The sequence below is a fragment of the Erythrolamprus reginae genome, chromosome Z (genome assembly GCF_031021105.1).
Source record: "Erythrolamprus reginae isolate rEryReg1 chromosome Z, rEryReg1.hap1, whole genome shotgun sequence".
Lineage (NCBI taxonomy): Eukaryota > Metazoa > Chordata > Lepidosauria > Squamata > Dipsadidae > Erythrolamprus > Erythrolamprus reginae.
Genome location: NC_091963.1, coordinates 48,340,351 through 48,359,911, shown reverse-complemented (window position 1 = coordinate 48,359,911; position 19,561 = coordinate 48,340,351). Strand labels below are relative to the sequence as shown.

The 19,561-nt window shown below is 42.2% G+C and overlaps 1 protein-coding gene across 5 annotated transcripts in view; it reads right to left on the bottom strand.

The window, feature by feature from the left end:
- Positions 1 to 4,234: 4,234 nt before the first annotated feature.
- Positions 4,235 to 19,561, bottom strand: part of OXNAD1 (oxidoreductase NAD binding domain containing 1) — a 66,155-nt gene continuing 50,828 nt past the window's right edge. For all 5 annotated transcript variants that reach the window (XM_070730107.1, XM_070730108.1, XM_070730110.1 and 2 more), the window contains 3 exons: positions 18,580 to 18,822; positions 11,078 to 11,186; positions 4,235 to 4,792 (listed from right to left, as the gene is read on the bottom strand). In XM_070730107.1, the coding sequence (XP_070586208.1) occupies positions 4,638 to 4,792; positions 11,078 to 11,186; positions 18,580 to 18,822 (507 nt within the window). In that variant the 3' untranslated portion in view covers positions 4,235 to 4,637. The remainder of the gene's footprint in view (positions 4,793 to 11,077; positions 11,187 to 18,579; positions 18,823 to 19,561) is intronic.

The window sequence follows — 19,561 nt, the reverse complement described above, 5'->3', positions numbered from 1 at the left end:
CAATGCTTATTCTGGCTACAGCAGCCTAGCTAACTTTTAAGAAATAACTCAATTTACTTTTTGCATTCAATAAACAAGAATTCCCATCATCCCAAAGCAAGTCATGCCTTAAGCTTTTGCTTATATACATTTAACCTGTAATATATCTGCATCTTGGGAGAATATGACAATAGCATCATAAACAGTTTAGAAATATTTAAATCTGAATTTGCTTAACATTTTATTATCTAGAATCCAAAACTTAAAACATACTATGCAAGGAGTTCACAGAATATGGTTAAAAAAAATCAGAATCATGGCTATGGCAATGTGGTTGACGTTCCTGTTTTTCATGTGAAGTACACATATAAAACATGTGCTTTGGTTGCAATCTTAATTTTTTTTAAAAATTAAACCTTGTAGACACTCCTATATTTACAGAACATTTGTTGGGAAAGGTACACTCTCTTGAACCCTGTCTGCATACCAAAGGATCAGAAGTTCTTCAATCACCATTCACCCTTCTTATTTATTGCCATCACACTCTGCACCTTGGTTCTGGTCAATTAAGTTGCCAAATCAAACAATGGCTTAATGTTAATGCTATAGTTTCCTCCTGGTTTTTACAAAAAATATCCAAGTACATGCTCATTTATAAATGAAGTTTAGATTGCAGTTTAAGCAGAACAAGATCAAAGGGAAACTAAAAGAAGAGGAATCTTCAAAAACCACAGTTTATTAAGTCATAAATGTTACAATTGTCATGAAACTAATGATGGAGAACATGATTACTAAGCAGAATATTCTCTCTCCCTTTATCCTAGCCAGACTTTGAAGTTTCATTTTCTATACTACAACTTCTGGTCTGTACCATCCAGTTTTTACTCTTCTATAGATTTCTTGTTAGATTATAGCAGATTTAGCAATGTTCACCATGACAACTATTCACTACACTTTGAGTATGCTACAATAATTAAAAACTGACAGTAACATTAAAAGTAATTATATATAAATGTATTTGCATTAAATGATCGTTCTTTAAAAAAAACATAATATGAATGTTTTATTTCTTTATTTGCATAGATTTAAACATTCAGGACACTGCATAATGAAAAAAATTGTAATGTTGACCATGATTGCCAAATGCCTTCTAAATCAGCCTTGTTTGAGAAGGAACCTTAGTTGTAAGGGAAGGCTCATCCATAAAACTCTGATCAAGAAGTGCTCAAGAACAAGACTTAAAATATACACATATACACCCTCAGGCATATCAAGAAATGAACAACCAATACCCTTTTTTAGAACAATTGTAGGATGGGCTTTTTCAGTTAGAAGATAGTCCTTTAAAATTGATGCTTCAGCCAAAGCTGAACAAAGGACCTCTTTGTCACGGAGGTTGTGTTTCCCATGGAGGCGAGCCTCAGGAGAATCCCAGCAGCGCAAAAACGGGTGCTTTGCTGGCAACAGAAGTCTGGAGGCGGGGCCTCCCAGTGGTGGTGGCTTGTGTTTGTAAGGTGAAAATAGTTTGGAAGAAGAGGCAAAAAAATCTTAAACCCCAGGTTTGTATCTCAAAAAGTTTGTATGATGAGGGGTTTGTAAGACGAGGTATCACTGTATTAGTATTAGTTTTTCGGTTCTTTTTTCTTTTCCTTTTTACTATTATACTTTCTTTTTTTCTTAGATTATAAGCTTTTTAATTTTATTTAGGAAATAATGGTAAGGGTTTCTAGAATACATGAGTAGGAGGAGTAAATATAATTGCTTAATTGTGTTTGTAAGAACAAGATGAAATTATTGTAATAAGGTTAAAGGAAATCAACGTGGAATTTAATGCAAATGAAAATTTGGATATCTAGATGACAAAATTAGAGGTCAAGGTTGGGGGGGTAGGATTGATACCAAAAATAATTTAATTTAGAACTATTAAACTTTTGGGGGGACAGTTATCTATGATTTACTAATTAATACTGTTTTTATTGTAACCCGACTATTTTGAAATGTATGGGGAAAAGTTTATATGGAGGAAGAATTTAAAAAAATTACCCAATTAAAAAAAAAGAAATCAATACGGTTTTCTTCCAAATAAAACTGTTTATATCTATTTTAAACTGTTAACTGGTTAAAACTGTTTACAGTGATCTCTCGATTATCGCGAGGGTTACGTTCCAAGACCTCTCGCGATAATCGATTTTTCGCGATATAGTGGAAACACCATCTGCGCATGCGTGCCCTTTTTTCCCATGGCCGCGCATGCGCAGATGGTGGAGCCGGTGGCTGGGGAGGTGGATTCGCCGCCCCCACCAGCCCTTCCTGCTCTGGGTCAGAGCCGCGGAAACCTTCGGCTCGCCGAGGCTGCGTCTGACCCCCTTGAAGCAAGGCTCCAAGCTCGCCTGCCGCCGCCGCCGCTACGCCTCCGCCGCCTCAGCCACCCCCTCTGCTTCTCCTCGGCGGCGGCCAAGCGGCAGGTTTACAGTAATGGGAGACCAAAGGCGAAAAAAGAAAAGGAAAAAAAATCCCCAAAAGAGAGGGACAAGAGGCAGGCACAAAGCGAGGGCACAAGGGGAGCTGCCCGGCAGAGGTTGCTTTTTTTCTTCTCGTGGGCAAGTGGAGGGGGGGAGAGAGAAGGAAAGAGCGAGAGAGAATCGCGGACGTATTTTTAATTTATTATTTTTTGAAAAATCACGATATAGCGTTTCGCGAAGATCGAGATCGCGAAAATCGGGGGGTCACTGTATATCTATTTTAGCTAAGTACAGGACTTAAGTTTATAATTATGGTGCATTTTTTAACCAGCAGAATAATTCCAAGTTTGACCTCTTGTGTGTGATGTGCTGCTTCTGACCAGAAAGAGATCAGACTACAGTGGAACCCCGACTTACGAGTTTAATTGGTTCCGGAAGGAGGCTCGCACGTCGAACAGCTCGTATGTCGAAACATTGTTTCCCATAGGAAACAATGTAATAGCGATTAATGCGTGCAAGCCCGAGGGCTGAGGGGAAAAGACGTCGGCTGAAGCGGGGAAGTTCGCCAGGAGTCAGCAAAGAAGCCGCGCGTGTGTTTTAAAACATCGGAGCCGGCATGGGGAGGCTTTTAATCAGCCCCCGAGCCCCCAACCCGGACTCGGGGGTTGATTGAGAGCCTCCCCATGCCGGCTCCGATGTTTTAAAACGCACGCGAGGCTTTTCCGCTGACTCCTAAAGCGGGGAAGTTCGCCAGGAGGCAGCAGAAAAGCCGCGCGTGTGTTTTAAAACATCGGAGCCGGCATGGGGAGGCTTTTAATCAGCCCCCGAGCATCCAACCCGGACTCGGGGGTTGATTGAGAGCCTCCCCATGCCGGCTCCGATGTTTTAAAACACACGCGCGGCTTTTCCGCTGCCTCCTAAAGCGGGGAAGTTCGCCAGGAGGCAGCAGAAAAGCCGCGCGTGTGTTTTAAAACATCGGAGCCGGCATGGGGAGGCTTTTAATCAGCCCCCGAGCATCCAACCCGGACTCGGGGGTTGATTGAGAGCCTCCCCATGCCGGCTCCGATGTTTTAAAACACACGCGCGGCTTTTCCGCTGCCTCCTAAAGCGGGGAAGTTCGCCAGGAGGCAGCAGAAAAGCCGCGCGTGTGTTTTAAAACATCGGAGCCGGCATGAGGAGGCTTTTAATCAGCCCCCGAGCATCCAACCCGGACTCGGGGGTTGATTGAGAGCCTCCCCATGCCGGCTCCGATGTTTTAAAACACACGCGCGGCTTTTCTGCTGCCTCCTGGCGAACTTCCCCGCTTTAGGAGTCAGCGGAAAAGCCTCGCGTGTGTTTTAAAACATCGGAGCCGGCATGGGGAGGCTCTCAATCAACCCCCGAGTCCGGGTTGGGGGCTCGGGGGCTGATTAAAAGCCTCCCCATGCCGGCTCCGATGTTTTAAAACACACGCACGGCTTTTCCGCTCGGAAGCAAAGCAAGCCAGCCCGGGTCTTCTCGGCTCGTATCTCAAATGTGAGCTCGTGAGTCGAGCAAAAATTTCTCTAATCTCGCAGCTCGTATCTCGAGTAGCTCGTAAGTAGAGCTGCTCGTATGTCGGGGTTCCACTGTATAATGTTATTTCAAAAGATGGGTCCTTCGGGATTGGGCAGCAATAGAAGTCGAATAAAAAAATAAATGAAGTTCCATAACTGCTTATTTCATTTCATTGATTTTAGTGGTTCTACTACAGCACAATTAATTTCAGACCCAACCTGATTACTGAAAATACAAGAAGCTTCAAAAGCAACATCTTTTACTTTTCAAACAGCCTTTAATAGAAAATACAAACCAGAAAGTGGACCAGAAAGACATACGAATTATGATATGTAGATTTTAATTCATTCTTCTTCTCTTATACGTATGCAGTGAAATGTTCCATTTATAATATTTAATTACATACTTATGAATTGCATACCAAAGTTAATAAAATATTTGAGAAAATGTTTATTTTTAAAAATTGCTCAGTACATGTATAAATTTAACGTGTTTCATATTTGTTTTTCCAAATTGTTTGTTAAAAATAAATTTTATAATTTTATTATGAATTATTTTATTTCTACGGATGGAAAAATGTTTAATTTGTGTAAACATTCAGTGTTCATCAGCAAACATGCACATATTTTTTTTATTATGCCTGGAACGCTGCTGGATGTGTTACCACCACTTTTCGAAGAAAATATTGTTCTGAACCACCCCACGGTTTTCAAGCAACTTGGAGATAGATTCTATCATTGGAGGTGGTCCACAAATGTACCAAAAAGTATTCTTGGACATACATTTTTCTAAGTCACTTCCAGATAATCTTCCTTCTAATAAGTAGAGAATACAAAGAGTTAAGAAAACATATATGAAGACATTTAATAGAATTATACTAATTATTTGAAATGGGAGCTTCAGAAACCATGCTGGCATAAGCAAAGCAATTTCTCCTTGAATTGTTAACAGCAGCCAGATCTTCCAGGAGGCATGAGTTTACATGGCTCATACTTCTTCTAGTACTAATGAAACAGCAATGCATACGCATGCATTTAAAACAATTGGGGAGATTCTTTAAAGAACTAACACAAGAATTCCAGAGGAAGCTGTTGCTTTAACATTTCAAAAGATGCTTCAACTGTATCAAAATGCATGGATATGTCCCTTACCAATGCTTGCTTAGTATTTAATAATTTACAAAGAAGTAAGATGCTAGCTAGGTCCTTTTTTGCTGCAACAGAAAGTTCACAAAAATGTGCTTATAGTTCTTCATGTTTTAGTCAAACTGTAATTGCTATTAGTCAAACTGTGCTCTCCGCTCTTTCTCTCTTTCTCTCTCAGCGCAGCTTAGAGGTAACAGCAGCGGAGCTCGGAGGCTGCAGCAATGCAGCGCTGAGAAGGACCGGCTGTTGGTCCCTTGAAGCCGCCGCCGCCTCTGTTCAGGCGAATTCAGGGGGGTTCCTGAATCTCCTGTCCATTCACCATGGAGGAGGAGGTGGGGAGGAGGCAGTGCAGAGGCAAGGGGCGGGGAGGAAAGCAGGCCTACAATTGGCCCCTTGCTTTCTTGCCTTTAGGGAGAGGAACTGTTGCTGCTTTGCCATAGGGCAGCAACAGTTTCTCTCTCTAAAGGCGGCAAAGAAAGGGGCCAATTGCAGGCCCGCTTTCCTCCCCGCCCCTTGCCTCTGTAACCGCCTCCTTGCTCAGCAGCAGACCGCGGTGAGTTGACAGGAGATTCGGGAGCTTATTGTATCTATTGATAAAATCTCGTGGGCTGCCGCGGGCCGGATAAATTGCCTGTGGGCCGTAGTTTGGGGACCGCTGCAGTAAATAAATGAAGTTCTACATGCCCACCTCTACAACGGGATTCTTGTATACTTAGATGACATTCTTATCTACAGCCAGAATTTCCCTGACCACATCAAATTGGTGAGGCAAGTCTTGAAGAAACCTTTGGCTGCTAAGCTCTATGTAAAACTTTCCAAGTGCAAATTTCACAAGACGTCAGTAGACTATTTGGGATACCGCATCTCAAACGAAGGCATAGAGATGGACCCAGCCAAGGTGAAGGGTGTTCTTGATTGGCAAGCTCCCCGCACACGCAAGAGTTTCTTAGGATTTGCACATTCCTACCAGCAGTTCATTTCAGCTTTCACTGAAGTTGCCTTGCCCTTAATTGAGCTACAAAAGACCGGCTCAGCCCCTACTAATCCCAGATCATCTCAGCCAATCAGGTAGACAATGGAATTCCAAAAGGCTTTTGAAAGGCTCAAAATATTTTTTTGCAAAGGAGCCAATCCTGCAAAATCCCGACCCCGAGCAGATGTTTGTGATCCAGTCAGATGCCAGCAATGTGACAATAGTTGTAGTGTTGTCACAAGACAAAGGAAAGGGACAGCTGTTGCCTTATGAATACCTTTCCAAGAAGCTAACCCCCACTGAGAGGTGGGCCATTTGGGAGAAGGAAGCATTTGCTGTAAGTGTAGCACTGGGGACCTGGAGGCATTTCCTAGAAGGCAGAGCAATTCCTTTCAAAGTGTGGACTGACCATAAAAACCTTGAAGCATTAAAGACTCCTTGGAGGATTTCTCCTAAGCAAGTATGATGGGCCCAATACTTCAGACGTTTCATTTTTACACTGAAACATATCTCAGCTGAGAAGAATCTCCTTGCTGACACACTGTCATGAAAACCATAGTACAATAGCAAGAGAGAGGAGGAAGTACATCCAATCATTCCATGTATTTCCCTGCATCATGAAAACTGCACCTGTCCTCACCTGAGACCAGACCAGCAGACAGCTTCCGCCAGGAAAGGGAGAGTGGGAGAACAAATTGAAGTCTGCTTTGCCCACTGATCCATGGTTCAACAACCACAAAGAGGTCCTAACACTGAGATAATGCCTACCAGCCTGAAATTAGAGATTCTCCAATGGAGTCATGACTCCAGACTAGGGGGCCACTTCCGGTTCCTGAAAACATTGCACCTAACGCGGAGGCAGTTCTGCTGTGATTGGGTCCAACATTAGGCTACACGCACTGCTGGCCCCCCCCTGTAGTGATATAGAGCCAGGGTGGCACAGCAGGTATTGTGGGGGCAATATGCTAGCTCTGTTAAACAGTGCTATTGCTAACATGTTGTAAGCCGCCCTGAGTCTAAGGAGAAGGGCGGCATAAAAATTGAATGAATGAATGAATTAATGAATGAATGAATAAATAAATTGAAAATTTTTGGGATTCCCACATTTTCCGGAGAAATTTACCGTACCTGATTCATTGGAAGGAGTACCTTCTGTCAGAGGCTACCTGGGTAAAGAGTCGGGATGTCAAGGCTGATAGGTTAATCAAGCAGTTCCATGAAAATTACCCAACCAAGCCTAAGGGTCCGGGTGGGGGAGGAAGATTGGTTTGAAAACGATACTAATCCCTATGTGTTTATTCTATCATTCCAGGAGATGGGACTTTGTGAAAGGGGGGCCGCTGCTTGTCAGGATGAAAACCACCATGTGGAGTTAGAGGCTTTGGCCTGCCATAGTAGCACAGCAATAGGGAAATGGAGGGGTGAGAGAGAGAGAGAGAATCTAAATACCACAACAAATTTCTTTACACAATGTCCAAGGTCAACTGAACAAATGAAGAAGTCAGTGAATCCCTGCACTGGACTGGACCACGTGATTGCACTTGTGGGTGTGGGGATGTCAGATGAACCTTAACTGGTGTGGGGAACTGGATAGAATTTAGTATTGGAATCCAACATAGTTCTGATAATAAATCGAATCTTGTGTGAGATCACTGGAGTGGAATGTGAATAATTTCTCAGATGCTATTTGGTTTGCTGACACTCACTTTCATTTCTGTTTTTCTCTCTTTCCTCTCTCTCTTCCTTTTTCTTTCTCTCCTCTCTCGTTTGTTTTTCTTTTCTCCCTCTGTCTCTCTCTCTTTCTCTCATTTCCCTCTCCCTTGTCTCTCATTTGATTCTATTTCCTCTACCTCATTCTTTCCCTCCATCATTTCTTAGTACTCTCTCTCTCTCTCTGTCATTCCCTCCCACTCCCACTTCCGCCCTCTTTTTTTCCATCCCTCCCCCCCCCCCCATGAATGTGTGTTCCCTCTTGAACCATTTCCAAAAACAGGTGGGGCTGGGTTTTTTCTCTCTCTTGTTCTTTGGGCGCTTTTTACCATATGATTTAAATCAAGAGTCACTTCTCTCTTTCTTTTGTTGCTCTCTCCTCTCATTCTCTGCTCCATCATTTTCCCGTTTTTTCCCTCTCCTTTTTATTTATTTATTTATTATTGGGATTTCTATGCCGCCCCTCTCCAAAGACTCGGGACGGCTTACAACATATAATATACAGTATACAAAATCTTGAATCCAATTAATTCATTAAGAATCTAACCTCCCCCCCCCAAAAAAAGCATAAAAAGCAACCATTCCATTCACTCAACATTCTCTCAACACATTCATTGGCCAGGGGGCAAAGATCTAATGGCTCCAGACCTGGTGGCATAAATGAGTCTTCAGACTCTTATGGAAGGCAAGGAGGGTGGGGGCAGTACAACTGTCCAGGGGGAGCTGATTCCAGAGGGCCAGGGCTCCCACAGAGAAGGCTCTCCCCCTAGGCCCCACCAAACAACATTGTCTAGTTGACGGAACCTGGAGAAGGCCGACTCTGTGGGACCTGTGGAATTCATGAGGCAGAAGGCAGATCCCTTATTCCCTGGGAACAGCCTACCCCATGTTTCCCACTGTATCTGCCTCTCCCCAACATTTCTCTCTCACTCTTTCCCTTTCCTTTGTTTTTTTCTTCCTTCTCTCTCTCATTTGTTTGTTCTTCCTCTCCCTCGTTCTTTCCCTCACTCATTTCTCTTTCTCCTTTTCTCTCTTTCACATTACCTCCCCCTCTCTTTCCCCCCTCTCTACCTTTCATCTCTCTGCTTCCATCTCTCTCTTTGCCTCGCTCTGTCTGACTTGGTTTCCTCCCAGGGGCCCGCAGGGATGGCGGGCAGGGGCTCCCTGCGCCTCTTCCTTCCCGGGCCACATGAGGACTATGGCTCCAAAGGCTGCTGCACCCCTGCCAAGAAAAGAGAGCGACTGGAGGACCAGCAGAGGTGAACGTGGTCCCCAGAGCTAAGAACGGGAGAAGCCCAGGGGAAGCTGAAGTTGCAGCAGCAGCTAAGCTGGAAAGCTGGATCAGGAGCGGCGGCTGAAACCTCTGTACCCCACCAATCCCAGTGGAATTGGCTGCAATGCCAAGCAAGCTGCCGCCCGCCTGGTTTGTGCCTCCTGACCCCTGCTGACTCCCAGCCATAGTGCATCTTTCGCGAGCAAGTGGGGGCCAGGGAATGCAAGCTGAGTTGGTGGCAGCTTGCTTGGTGCTGTGACCGATTCCACTGGGACTGGCAGGGCACGGGGCGCAGAAGTTTCTGCTGCCACTTCCGACCTGGCTCTCTGTGCTCAAGATAAATGCTGCTGCAGCTTCAGCCCCTGCACCCTTCTGCCTGGCAGCCACTCTATGGCTGTGCGGCAGCTGAAGCTGCAGCAGCGACTATCTTGGAGTGGAAAGCCAGATCGGGAGAGGCGGCCAAAACCTCTGCACCCCATGCGCTGCTAATCCCGGTTGCTAAGGATGCTAACAACGACAAACCGTAAGTGCCTTTTTCTGAACTCCCGGTTTGTTTGTTGGGCGTTTTTTTTTGCCTCTGGAGCTTCAGGGAAACTTCCCTGAAGGGTCCGGAGGACAAAAGGCCTTTTTCAAGACCAAAAATCAGCTGGCCAGCGTGCCATAGGTTCGCCATCACGGGAGTAGGGGATATCATGATACCAGTATTCCAATATCTAAGGGGTTGTCACAAAGAAGTGGGGATCAACTTATTCTTCCAAGCACCTGAAGGCAGGTCAAGTAGCAATGAATAGAAAACAATCAAAGAAAGAATTAACCTAGAACTAAGAAGAAATTTCCTGACAGTTAAAACAATTCATCAGTGGAACAATCCCTGAAAGCAATTGCAGGTTCTCAAACACTGGAGATTTATAAGAAGAGATTAGACAGCCATTTGTCTGAAATGGTATAGGGTTTCTTGCTTGAGCAGGAGATTGGACTAGACCAGTGTTTTTCAACCAGTGTGCCGTGGCACACTAGTGTGCCGCGAGACATGGTCAGGTGTGCCGCGAAGAAGGAAGCTCAGGTTCCGGTCTCGCAACTTTTTGCTGAGAGAGAGAGAGTGTGTGAGAGAGAGAAAGAAAGCAAGAGAGAGAGAGAGAGAAAGCAAGAGAAAGAAAGAAAAGAGAGGAAGAGAGAGAAAGCAAGAGGGAGAGAGAAAGAGAGAAAGAAAGAAAAAGAGAAAGAAAGCAAGAGAGAGAGAGAGAGAAAGAAAGAGAAAGAAAGAAAAGAGAGGAAGAGAGAGAAAGCAAGAGGGAGAGAGAAAGAAAGCAAGAGGGAGAGAAAAAGAGAGAAAGAAAGAAAAAGAGAAAGAAAGCAAGAGAGAGAGAAAAGGAGAGGAAGGGAGAGAGAGAGAAATGAGAGAAAAAGGGGGAGGAAAAAAGAGAAATGAGAAAATGATTGAGACATAGAATGAGAGGAAAGAGAGAGAAACAAAAGAGAGAGAAGTGACTTGATTTAAAGCATATGATAAAAAGAACCCAAAGAATAAGAGAAAATCCCCCAGCCCTTACCTGTTTCAAGAGTGTGTATACACACACACACACACACACACACAAGGGGGGAGGAGACAGGGATGGAAAAAGAGAGGAGAGTGTCTTAGAGTGTCATTTTGTATCATTTTGGTTGGTGACGTGCCCCAGGATTTTGTAAATGTAAAAAATGTGCCGCGGCTCAAAAAAGGTTGAAAATCACTGGACTAGACAACCTCCAAGGTCCCTTTCAACTGTTATTCTATTCTTCTTTGCCCTCTGGCAGAGTAGAAAAATTAGAGAGGAAGAAATTCAAGAGAGTTAATTTTGTGGTTTCCCATTTACCCTATAGGCAAAGTCGTGGTCTAAATTAAGGTCATTAAGTGATAATTACCTGCATGTTATAATTACTTTGGTTCTCAAATAATAATATAGTTTAATAAACTATAACTTGTCATGCATTTTTTTTAATGCATCAAAAAAATACACACCCTTGATATAAGGCAGAAGTTTCTCACAAATTGGCGAATTCTGCTTGGTAAGGTGGAAACTACATGTGATTTTTCCAGGAAATGCATTTGTCAAACCAAGAATCTGTTTCTGGAATAAGCAAGATATTTAGTCATACCACAATCAAATAAATCAAAGCAGATGTTTTGTTCATTTAGTTCAGATCCTACAAATTTGAAGAATAGGGTAAGAATGTTGTATTTTGAGCACCCATTTTAAGAAAAACAGCACAACTAATTCCCTCTTTTCTAACATTAATATATTTTCTTTTCTTTTTTCTTTTTAAAAATAAGGCAATACAGAATATAGACAAACACATATATAGGGGCTCTTTACCACCCTTCTCTTATTTACAGCCTTCCATAAACTTTTATAATATATTTCAGCAATATATGTCGATTCTTGTCATTTTACAAACTTTCATAAGCTTCTATAATATATCACACCAATATTTTCTAAAATTCCGTCTACTGAAAATTCTAATGTCATTCACTATTTGCATAACTATATTGTTATTAAATTCTTTATGTTGTTTTTTTTCTAAGCATACATAGACTTTATCCCATTCTGTATAATACTCTTGATTCTTCCTGCCCTTTTAAACCTTCTCATCATCATATCCATCTCTGCACATTCCGTTAGTTTTCTTCTTCTTTTGGGATTTCTTTCGGGATTTCTTCACATTTCCACTTCTGAGCAAAGGTTATTCTTGCCCAGTCAATACTGATTTATTTTTGGGGGGGGAAATTTTTAGGAAATATACCTAATAAAAATAATTCTGGAATTTTCTTAATCTCGTTATTCATAATTTCTTTTCACCATTTTACAATCATGTTCCAATAAATTTTGGCTTTGGGACATGTCCACCCCTGATGGTAGAATGTTCCATTGTCATTTCTGCACATTTGGATACATTTTTGATAGCCTATAGCAGTGATGGCAAACCTTTTTTCATTTGCGTGCCAAAAAGGGGGTGGAGTGGGGAGCTAGCATGCCTGATGTGCCCACACCCATTACCTCTCCCATGCATGCGCACACCCCTATGCGCTGCCCCCCTGCACATGCGCACAGGCGTTTCTGAAACCTGGTAGGTAAAAGAAATTGCCCAACAGAGAAACTGAAAATTTGGAAAAACACACTTCCGGTTTGCTGTTGCGCTGGTTTTTTTGCAATTGGGACAGACAGAAGCTACTGAGAGTAGGAGTTGGAGGAAAGAAAGCTTTCCAAAGTGAAAGCTTTCCTCTCAATTTGCTCTCTCTCTCTTGCCTCTCATGCAGCAGGGGGGAGAAGCGGCTTCTGCCTGTACCTTGCCGCACATGCACACGTGAGATCAATTGAGAAGCTGTCAAGAGCAGGAGTTGGGGAAAAAGAAAGCTTTCCAGAGTGAAAGCTTTTCTATCAATTTGCTCTCATGTGCCAATTTCCCCCTTTCCAGGAGGGTGGCAGGAGCATCTAGGATCTCCCTAACCTAGTCAAAGATGAGGGGCAGGGTGGAGATTCCATCTGAGGGCATCCTGAGGCAGTGGGGGGGGGGGTTTGTTGCATCTTTCCCCTGGATTCTGCGAGCCTCATTCCCTCACTTCAGGTTTAGCAACCCGATGACAACTTGGCATTCTCCTTCTCCCCCCCCCCCCAATTCTCTTCCTCAATTCCCACACCTGGCACAAGCTCCTCTGCCTAGTTAAGCGCGCCTTGAATCCCAGCCTTGGGGCACCTTTCCACAGTTGGCAACACTCCTGCTCTCCAGCAAAAGGCAGCCTCATCACCCCCTCCTCTCTCTTTGCCTGCTGTTGGTTAAGAACAAAGCCCACAGTGGAAGCTGCTTGTTTGTCTATTTGGGATTCTTTGATATGTGTGTGCAAAATCCATCTGTCAAAATCAAGACAAACATTTCCGGTTCCGGTGGGGCAGCAGGAGGAAGCTAGGAGACACTGCTCCCCTGAACTACGGTATTACATCTAGGATTAGATGGGGTTAAATGGCAGTTGGAGTTGACCTTTATACATTGCCTAATTGCTGAACATCGACGGTTGACTTTTCCACCCTCCGGGGTTTCGTTTTGGGCATTTTGAGGCAGGCTTGGTGAAAAAACGCTGGCAAAAGGACCTGGCTGGCTGAAACGTAGACTCCAGAAAGGACGTCTCCGTGACATCAAAGCTACGCCCATGGAATTCCCTACCTCCCTTTGAGCCTCCCGACTGGCCGACAGCTCCGCGGCTCTTCTGGCAAGGTGGCAACTGGGTGGCGGGGCTTCTCAGCGGCCTCCCGAACCCGAACCCAAACCCGAATGTTTGCCGAACTTCTGGGTTCAGCATTCAGGAGAATGCCGAGAACCCCCCCGGCTGTTTCAAAAGGCGACAGCTGGGCGGCGGGACTTCTCGGTGGCCTCCCGAACCCAAACACAAACTTTTGCCAAACTTCTGGGTTTGGCATTCGGGAGAATGCTGAGAAGCGCCCAGCTGTTTCAAAAGGTAACAGCCGGGCGGCGGCGCCCAGCGGAGCACCGTTTTTCCGATTTTTTTTTTTGCTTGCATGCATTAATTGATTTTACATTGTTTCCTATGGGAAACATTGTTTCGTCTTACAAACTTTTCACCTTACAAACCTCCTCCCGGAACCAATTAAGTTCGTAAGACGAGGTATTACTGTATATGCATGCCACCCTAATAACAAATCATGACCCTCCAATGTTAGGGTTTTCTTATTTTCTAACACTAACCATTCTTTGATTCAGGTTAGGGTGGCTGCTTGGTAGTACAACTTCCAATTTGGCAGACCCAGCCCTCTTCTTTCTTTAACATCTTGTAGGGAAGTTTGTCTTATTCTTGCTTTTTTGTCCTGCCAAATATACTTTATTACATTTTTTGTTAATTTTGTGGAAAAAAAATTTCCTGGGTTGATTGGAATTACTTGAAAAAGAAATAATTTTGGTTATACAGTGGCACCTCTACTTAAGAACTTAATTAGTTCTGTGACCAGGTTCTTAATAAGAAAAGTTTGTAAGTAGAACAATTACATCTATTGGAACACTGCTACCCACCATCCCCCAACAACAAATCGACATCCCTTGCACCACCAATCAAGAATAGGAAAACATGCCTCTTACTTCCTCAATCCAATTCCTAAGCAATCTCAAATACAAAACCAATCTCAAATGTAAACTAATCAATGCAAGAAGCGTTATTAACAAGAGGTTTAAATATTCTACAAAAGCTCACTCAATCTAAAAAACATTCAAGTTGCACATGATCTTATCCTCCCTGAAAGCCTAGTCTGTGACATTTCTCTCAACACTACACTCCGTTTCCTACTGTGCTATAGAACTCCAAACTACGACATTACCCATGCAACTAAACTAACCTCCCTCCTAACTTGGGCAACCTCCTGTCCCCATCCCCTTATCTTCCTTGGTGACCTCAACCTACCACACATCAACTGGTCACTAAACGAATGCTCCACTGAACCTATACATACCGCCATCTATAACGCCGTCACCACCCTAGGACTGGAACAATTAGTATCAAACAACACCAGACTCAACAACTGTCACGACCTCATATTCTGCAACAGCAAAATGCTATCTATGGACTGCACACAAAAGAACCCTTCTCCAACAGCGACCACAGTACGATCAATTTCAACTTCAACCTACATCATCTAAACACTCACCAGAATAACGTGGCTCCTAAGTACAATTTCAGGAAAGCCAACTATGATCTCATAGATGCCAATCTCTCAATCCTTAACTGGCAATCCTTGTTCTCTAACTGCATCACCACTGATGATCTCTACAATATGTTCTTACTCCAAATCAAAAGGCTTATCGAACTACATGTGCCATTCACTTCTTCCAGTGGTAAACAAAAAAATAACATACCTGTCTCGATAAAGAAACTACAAACCAAAAAAAATCCCTCTGGCATAGAAACAAAAAAAAGCCCAGTAACCAACTTAAAAGTCCGCTACAAAAGCATATGCCAACGAATAAAAGCAGAATGCCTCAACTATCACAGCAAACAAGAGGAAAGCCTCCTTCGCACCAAGTCTAACCAAGCTTTCTATAACTTCGGCAACAACAAACTCAATGACTCCAGACCTATTCCACCACTCGTAGGACCCAATAACAAAGAATACCATGATGACCCATCCAAAGCCCACCTCTTCAACTCTTTTTTTGGCTCTGTTTTTGTTAACAGCAATGGGTCTTCCCCCATCTTCGCAAATCACACCTCAAACCCACTAAAAAACCTAACCCAAATCGTCTTCACTGTAGACCGTGTAGAAAAAGCAATCCATGACCTCAAACCTTCCCTATCTGCCGGACCAGACGGTCTCTGTGCATACTTCCTAAGGAAACTTTCTTCTGCTCTTGCTGAACCGCTAAGCATTATCTTCCAAAAATCCTTCAGGACCAGCACGCTCCCCAAGCTGTGGTCAAAAGCAGTAGTCATCCCCATTTTCAAAAAAGGAGACCCTTCACTAGTGGACTACTACAGACCAATATCTCTCTGTTGCGTCCCTTGTAAAATCATGGATTTTCCTCCCCAAAAACTAAGGTGCATCTTACATTCCAGTGCATCTTATACTCTGAAAAATATGGTAACTTCAGCCTCAACCTACGCCCCTCCAAGAATCACCTTAATAATATGACACCCAAGTACAGCTTTAGAAAAGCCAACTATGAAATCATAGTTGCTGATCTCTCAACTATTGACTGGCAAACTCTATTCTCTGGCTTTAACACTGCCAATAACCTCTACAACATATTCTTGCTTGAAGTGAAAAGAATTATCAGACTACATGTACCACTAATAACTGCTATAAGCAAGAAAAACAACCTACCCATATCAATAAGAAAACTACAATCCAAAAAAAATATCTCTGGTTGAAAAACAGAAAAGGCCATGAAGCCAATTTCAAAATCCACTACAAAAACATATGCCACCAAGTAATGTCAGACTGCTTCAACTATCAAACGAACAAGAAAAAAACCTCCTGTGTATGAAATCTAACTGCACTTGCTACAAATTTGCAAATAACAAACTCAAGGACTCAAGACCCATCCCACCACTAAAACAACAAAGAATGCTATGACAAATCAATCAAAGCTAACCTCTTCAACATATTCTTTGGCTCAGTGTTTGTAAACAATAATGACTCATCCCCCAAATTCTCTAATTACACCTCAAACACTCACAATGACTTAACACAAATAAGACTTCGCAGAAAAGCACTAAACAACATTAAACCTTCTCTATCAATTGGGTCTGATGGTCTATGTGCATACTTCCTAAAAGAGCTCTCGACAGCCATAGCTAAACCACTAAGCATAATCCAGCTCACTATGGTCACTAGCAACAGTTATCCCCAACTTCAAAAAAGGAGATCCCAGTCTCGCTGAAAATTATAGACCAATCTCTCTATGATGCGTCACATGCAAAGTCATGGAATCAATCATAAACCAATCAATTACCACCGACCTAGAAACTGACAACCTACTCTCTAACCAACAATTTGGTTTCAGAAAAAAATTATCTTGTTACCTGCAACTCCTTCACTGCAAGACCATATGGACTACACATCTCGATCAGGGCAAATCAATGGATGCAATTTACATTGACTTCTGTAAAGCCTTCAACTTAGTGGTTCATGACAAACTACTTCTAAAACTCAAATCTTATGGCATCTCAGGATCCCTCCATAGCTGGATAACTGGGTTCCTATCAAACAGACAAGAAGTTGTCAAAATAGGGAGTGCCATATCTAATCCTGTTCTGATTAACAGCAGCATACCCCAAGGCAGCATACTAGAACCAACACTCTTCATACTCTATATAAATGACCTTTGCGATCACATTACAAGCAGCTGTATTCTCTTCACCGACAATGTAAAACTTTTCAACACCACCAGTAACACAGCTACAGTCCAAAAAGACCTTGACTTTGTTTTTGAACATCTGGCAGCTCCAAATTTTAACCAAAAAATGCTCTGTCCTACACATTGGCAAAAAGAATCAGAACACCAAATACAAGCTGAATAAATAAGACCTTACAGACAACCATCACTCCGTAAAAGACCTTGGAATACTCATATCAAATGATTTAAGTGCCAAAGCCCACTGCAAAAACATAACCAAGAAAGTTTCAACAGTTGTTAACCTAATCCTACGTAGCTTCTGCTCTGGTAATCTCACACTATTAATCAGAGCGTACAAAACTTTCACCAGACCAATCCTTGAATACAGCTCATCTGTCCAGAACCCACACTGCATTTTGGACATAAACCCTTTAGAAATTTTCCAGAGATACTTTACTAGAAGAGCCCTCCACTCCTTCACTTGCAACATAATACCCTATGCAACTAGACTTACAATCCTAGGTTTAGAAAGCTTAGAACTACGTCGCCTTAAACATGGCCTAAGCATAGCTCATAAAATCATCTACTACAATGTCTTTCCTGTCAATGACTACTTCTGATTCAACCACAACAATACACAAGCACACAACAGATACAAAGTAAACCGCTCCAAACTCAACTGCAGGAAATACAACTTTAGTAACCGAGCAGTTAATGCATGGAATGCACTACCCGACTCTGTAATATCATCACCTAACCCCCAAAACTTTACCCTTAGACTATCCACTGTTGACTGCACCCAATTCCTAAGAGGTCAGTAAGGGGCGTACATAAGTGCATCAGCGTGTTTACCATCCCGTCCTAATGTTTCTCTCTTACTAGTATCATGTATATAAACATTGTTATATCTTTGTATACTACCAATACATACTTGACTAAATAACTAAATAAATAACTTTCCAAAGGGTGAGACCAATCAAGTTTGCCATGTCCACCCACACAACCATTACAGCAGAGAGCTAGTTATTAAATTATTTGAATCCCATCACTGGTAGCACCAATACAGTGAGCAACTTGATATCCCAAACATCATATAGGCCTGAACTCCTACTTTTTAATTCCCAATGCTCCCTCGGATCACAATAGTCATTTTGAAGCAGGAAAGACAAGAAATATATAAAACCAAGAGTGTTAATCAGGGTTTTTAAAATATGTTGGGATCTCTTAAGGAAGCAAAGTTACATTAAAAAAAATACAATCAAACTTGTGAAGATCTAGTAAAAAGCCTCATTCTGGGATTTGTTCCTCATTTTACCTGAAGCAGTTGAAATGCCACATAATTTAACCACATATTAAAAATAAATGATTATAATTGTTTCTTGGTTATTATGATCATTAGTTTTATTTGGGGGAACACAAAGTTTGAAAACCTTTTAAAATTAACTTTAAAAATACAACTTGCTCACCAAAATAGAAAATTCTGTTTCTGCCTTCCTGTATGACATAGCCCTACTCATTTTGTATCAACCGCTATCCACTGTAGCTCCTGACGTCTCAAAAAAAAGAAAAGTTAAGGGTGTCTTATAGCCATTAAAGTAAGTTATCAATTTTATATAATAAACCTACCCTGAACAGAAGTTCATGTGCATTTTTTGCACTATAAAAGAGTTTGGTTGTTCCCACTTTGCAATCATTTCCTTTCTTGTCTTCAGTTCTGTGAAGGTCTACGATGTGGAGCAGTATAGAAAATAAAGGATTAATGCCTACTCCACCTGCTATGAGCACAACGTTTGCTGGAATGTCTTCAGGCTGAGGATCATAAAAGAAATTGCCTCCAACTCGCAAAGCCACTTCTGAATTAAGAGCACACTATAAGAAATAACAAAAGTAAAACAACAACAACAATACCAAAGATGGATTTCATAGAAAATCAGAGAGGGAGATTATTTTAACTGAAAAGCCATGTCAGTGGTATAACATAGTTTATTGAAAAATAATTCAAATTAGTGCAATTTACACATTATTCAATCGTAAGAATGTTACTTAGCTGATTGGTTTTGAATAATAATTATGTATGGTTTCATTCTTTGTTGATTCTATGATGCCTTTAAAGCAAACCAAGTTTGTCAGAGTGGTGCAGCAGGTAGATTGCTGTACTGCAGGCCACTGAAGCTGACTGTAAATCAGTGGGTCAGTGGTTCAAATCTCATCACTGGCTCAAGATTGACTCATCCTTCCATCCTTCCAAGATGGGTAAAATGAGGACCTGGATTGTGGGGGCAATATGCTGGCTCTGTTAAAAAGTGTTATTGCTAACATGTTGTAAGCTGCCTTGAGTCTAAGGAGAAGGGCGGCATAAAAATTGAATAAAATAAAATAAATAAATATACTGTCTTCTCAGAAGAATGTGAGAATTTAAGTTAGAATTATAAGTCCCTGAGAACTGAGGACATTTTTTTAAAGAGATATTTAAAAGAATTTGACCAGAGGTTTATTAAGTTGAAATATAATTATTCTCCAATATACAGTGGTACCTCTACTTACGAACTTAATGTGTTCCGTGACCAGGTTCGTAAGTAGAAAAGTTTATAAGAAGAGGCAATTTTTC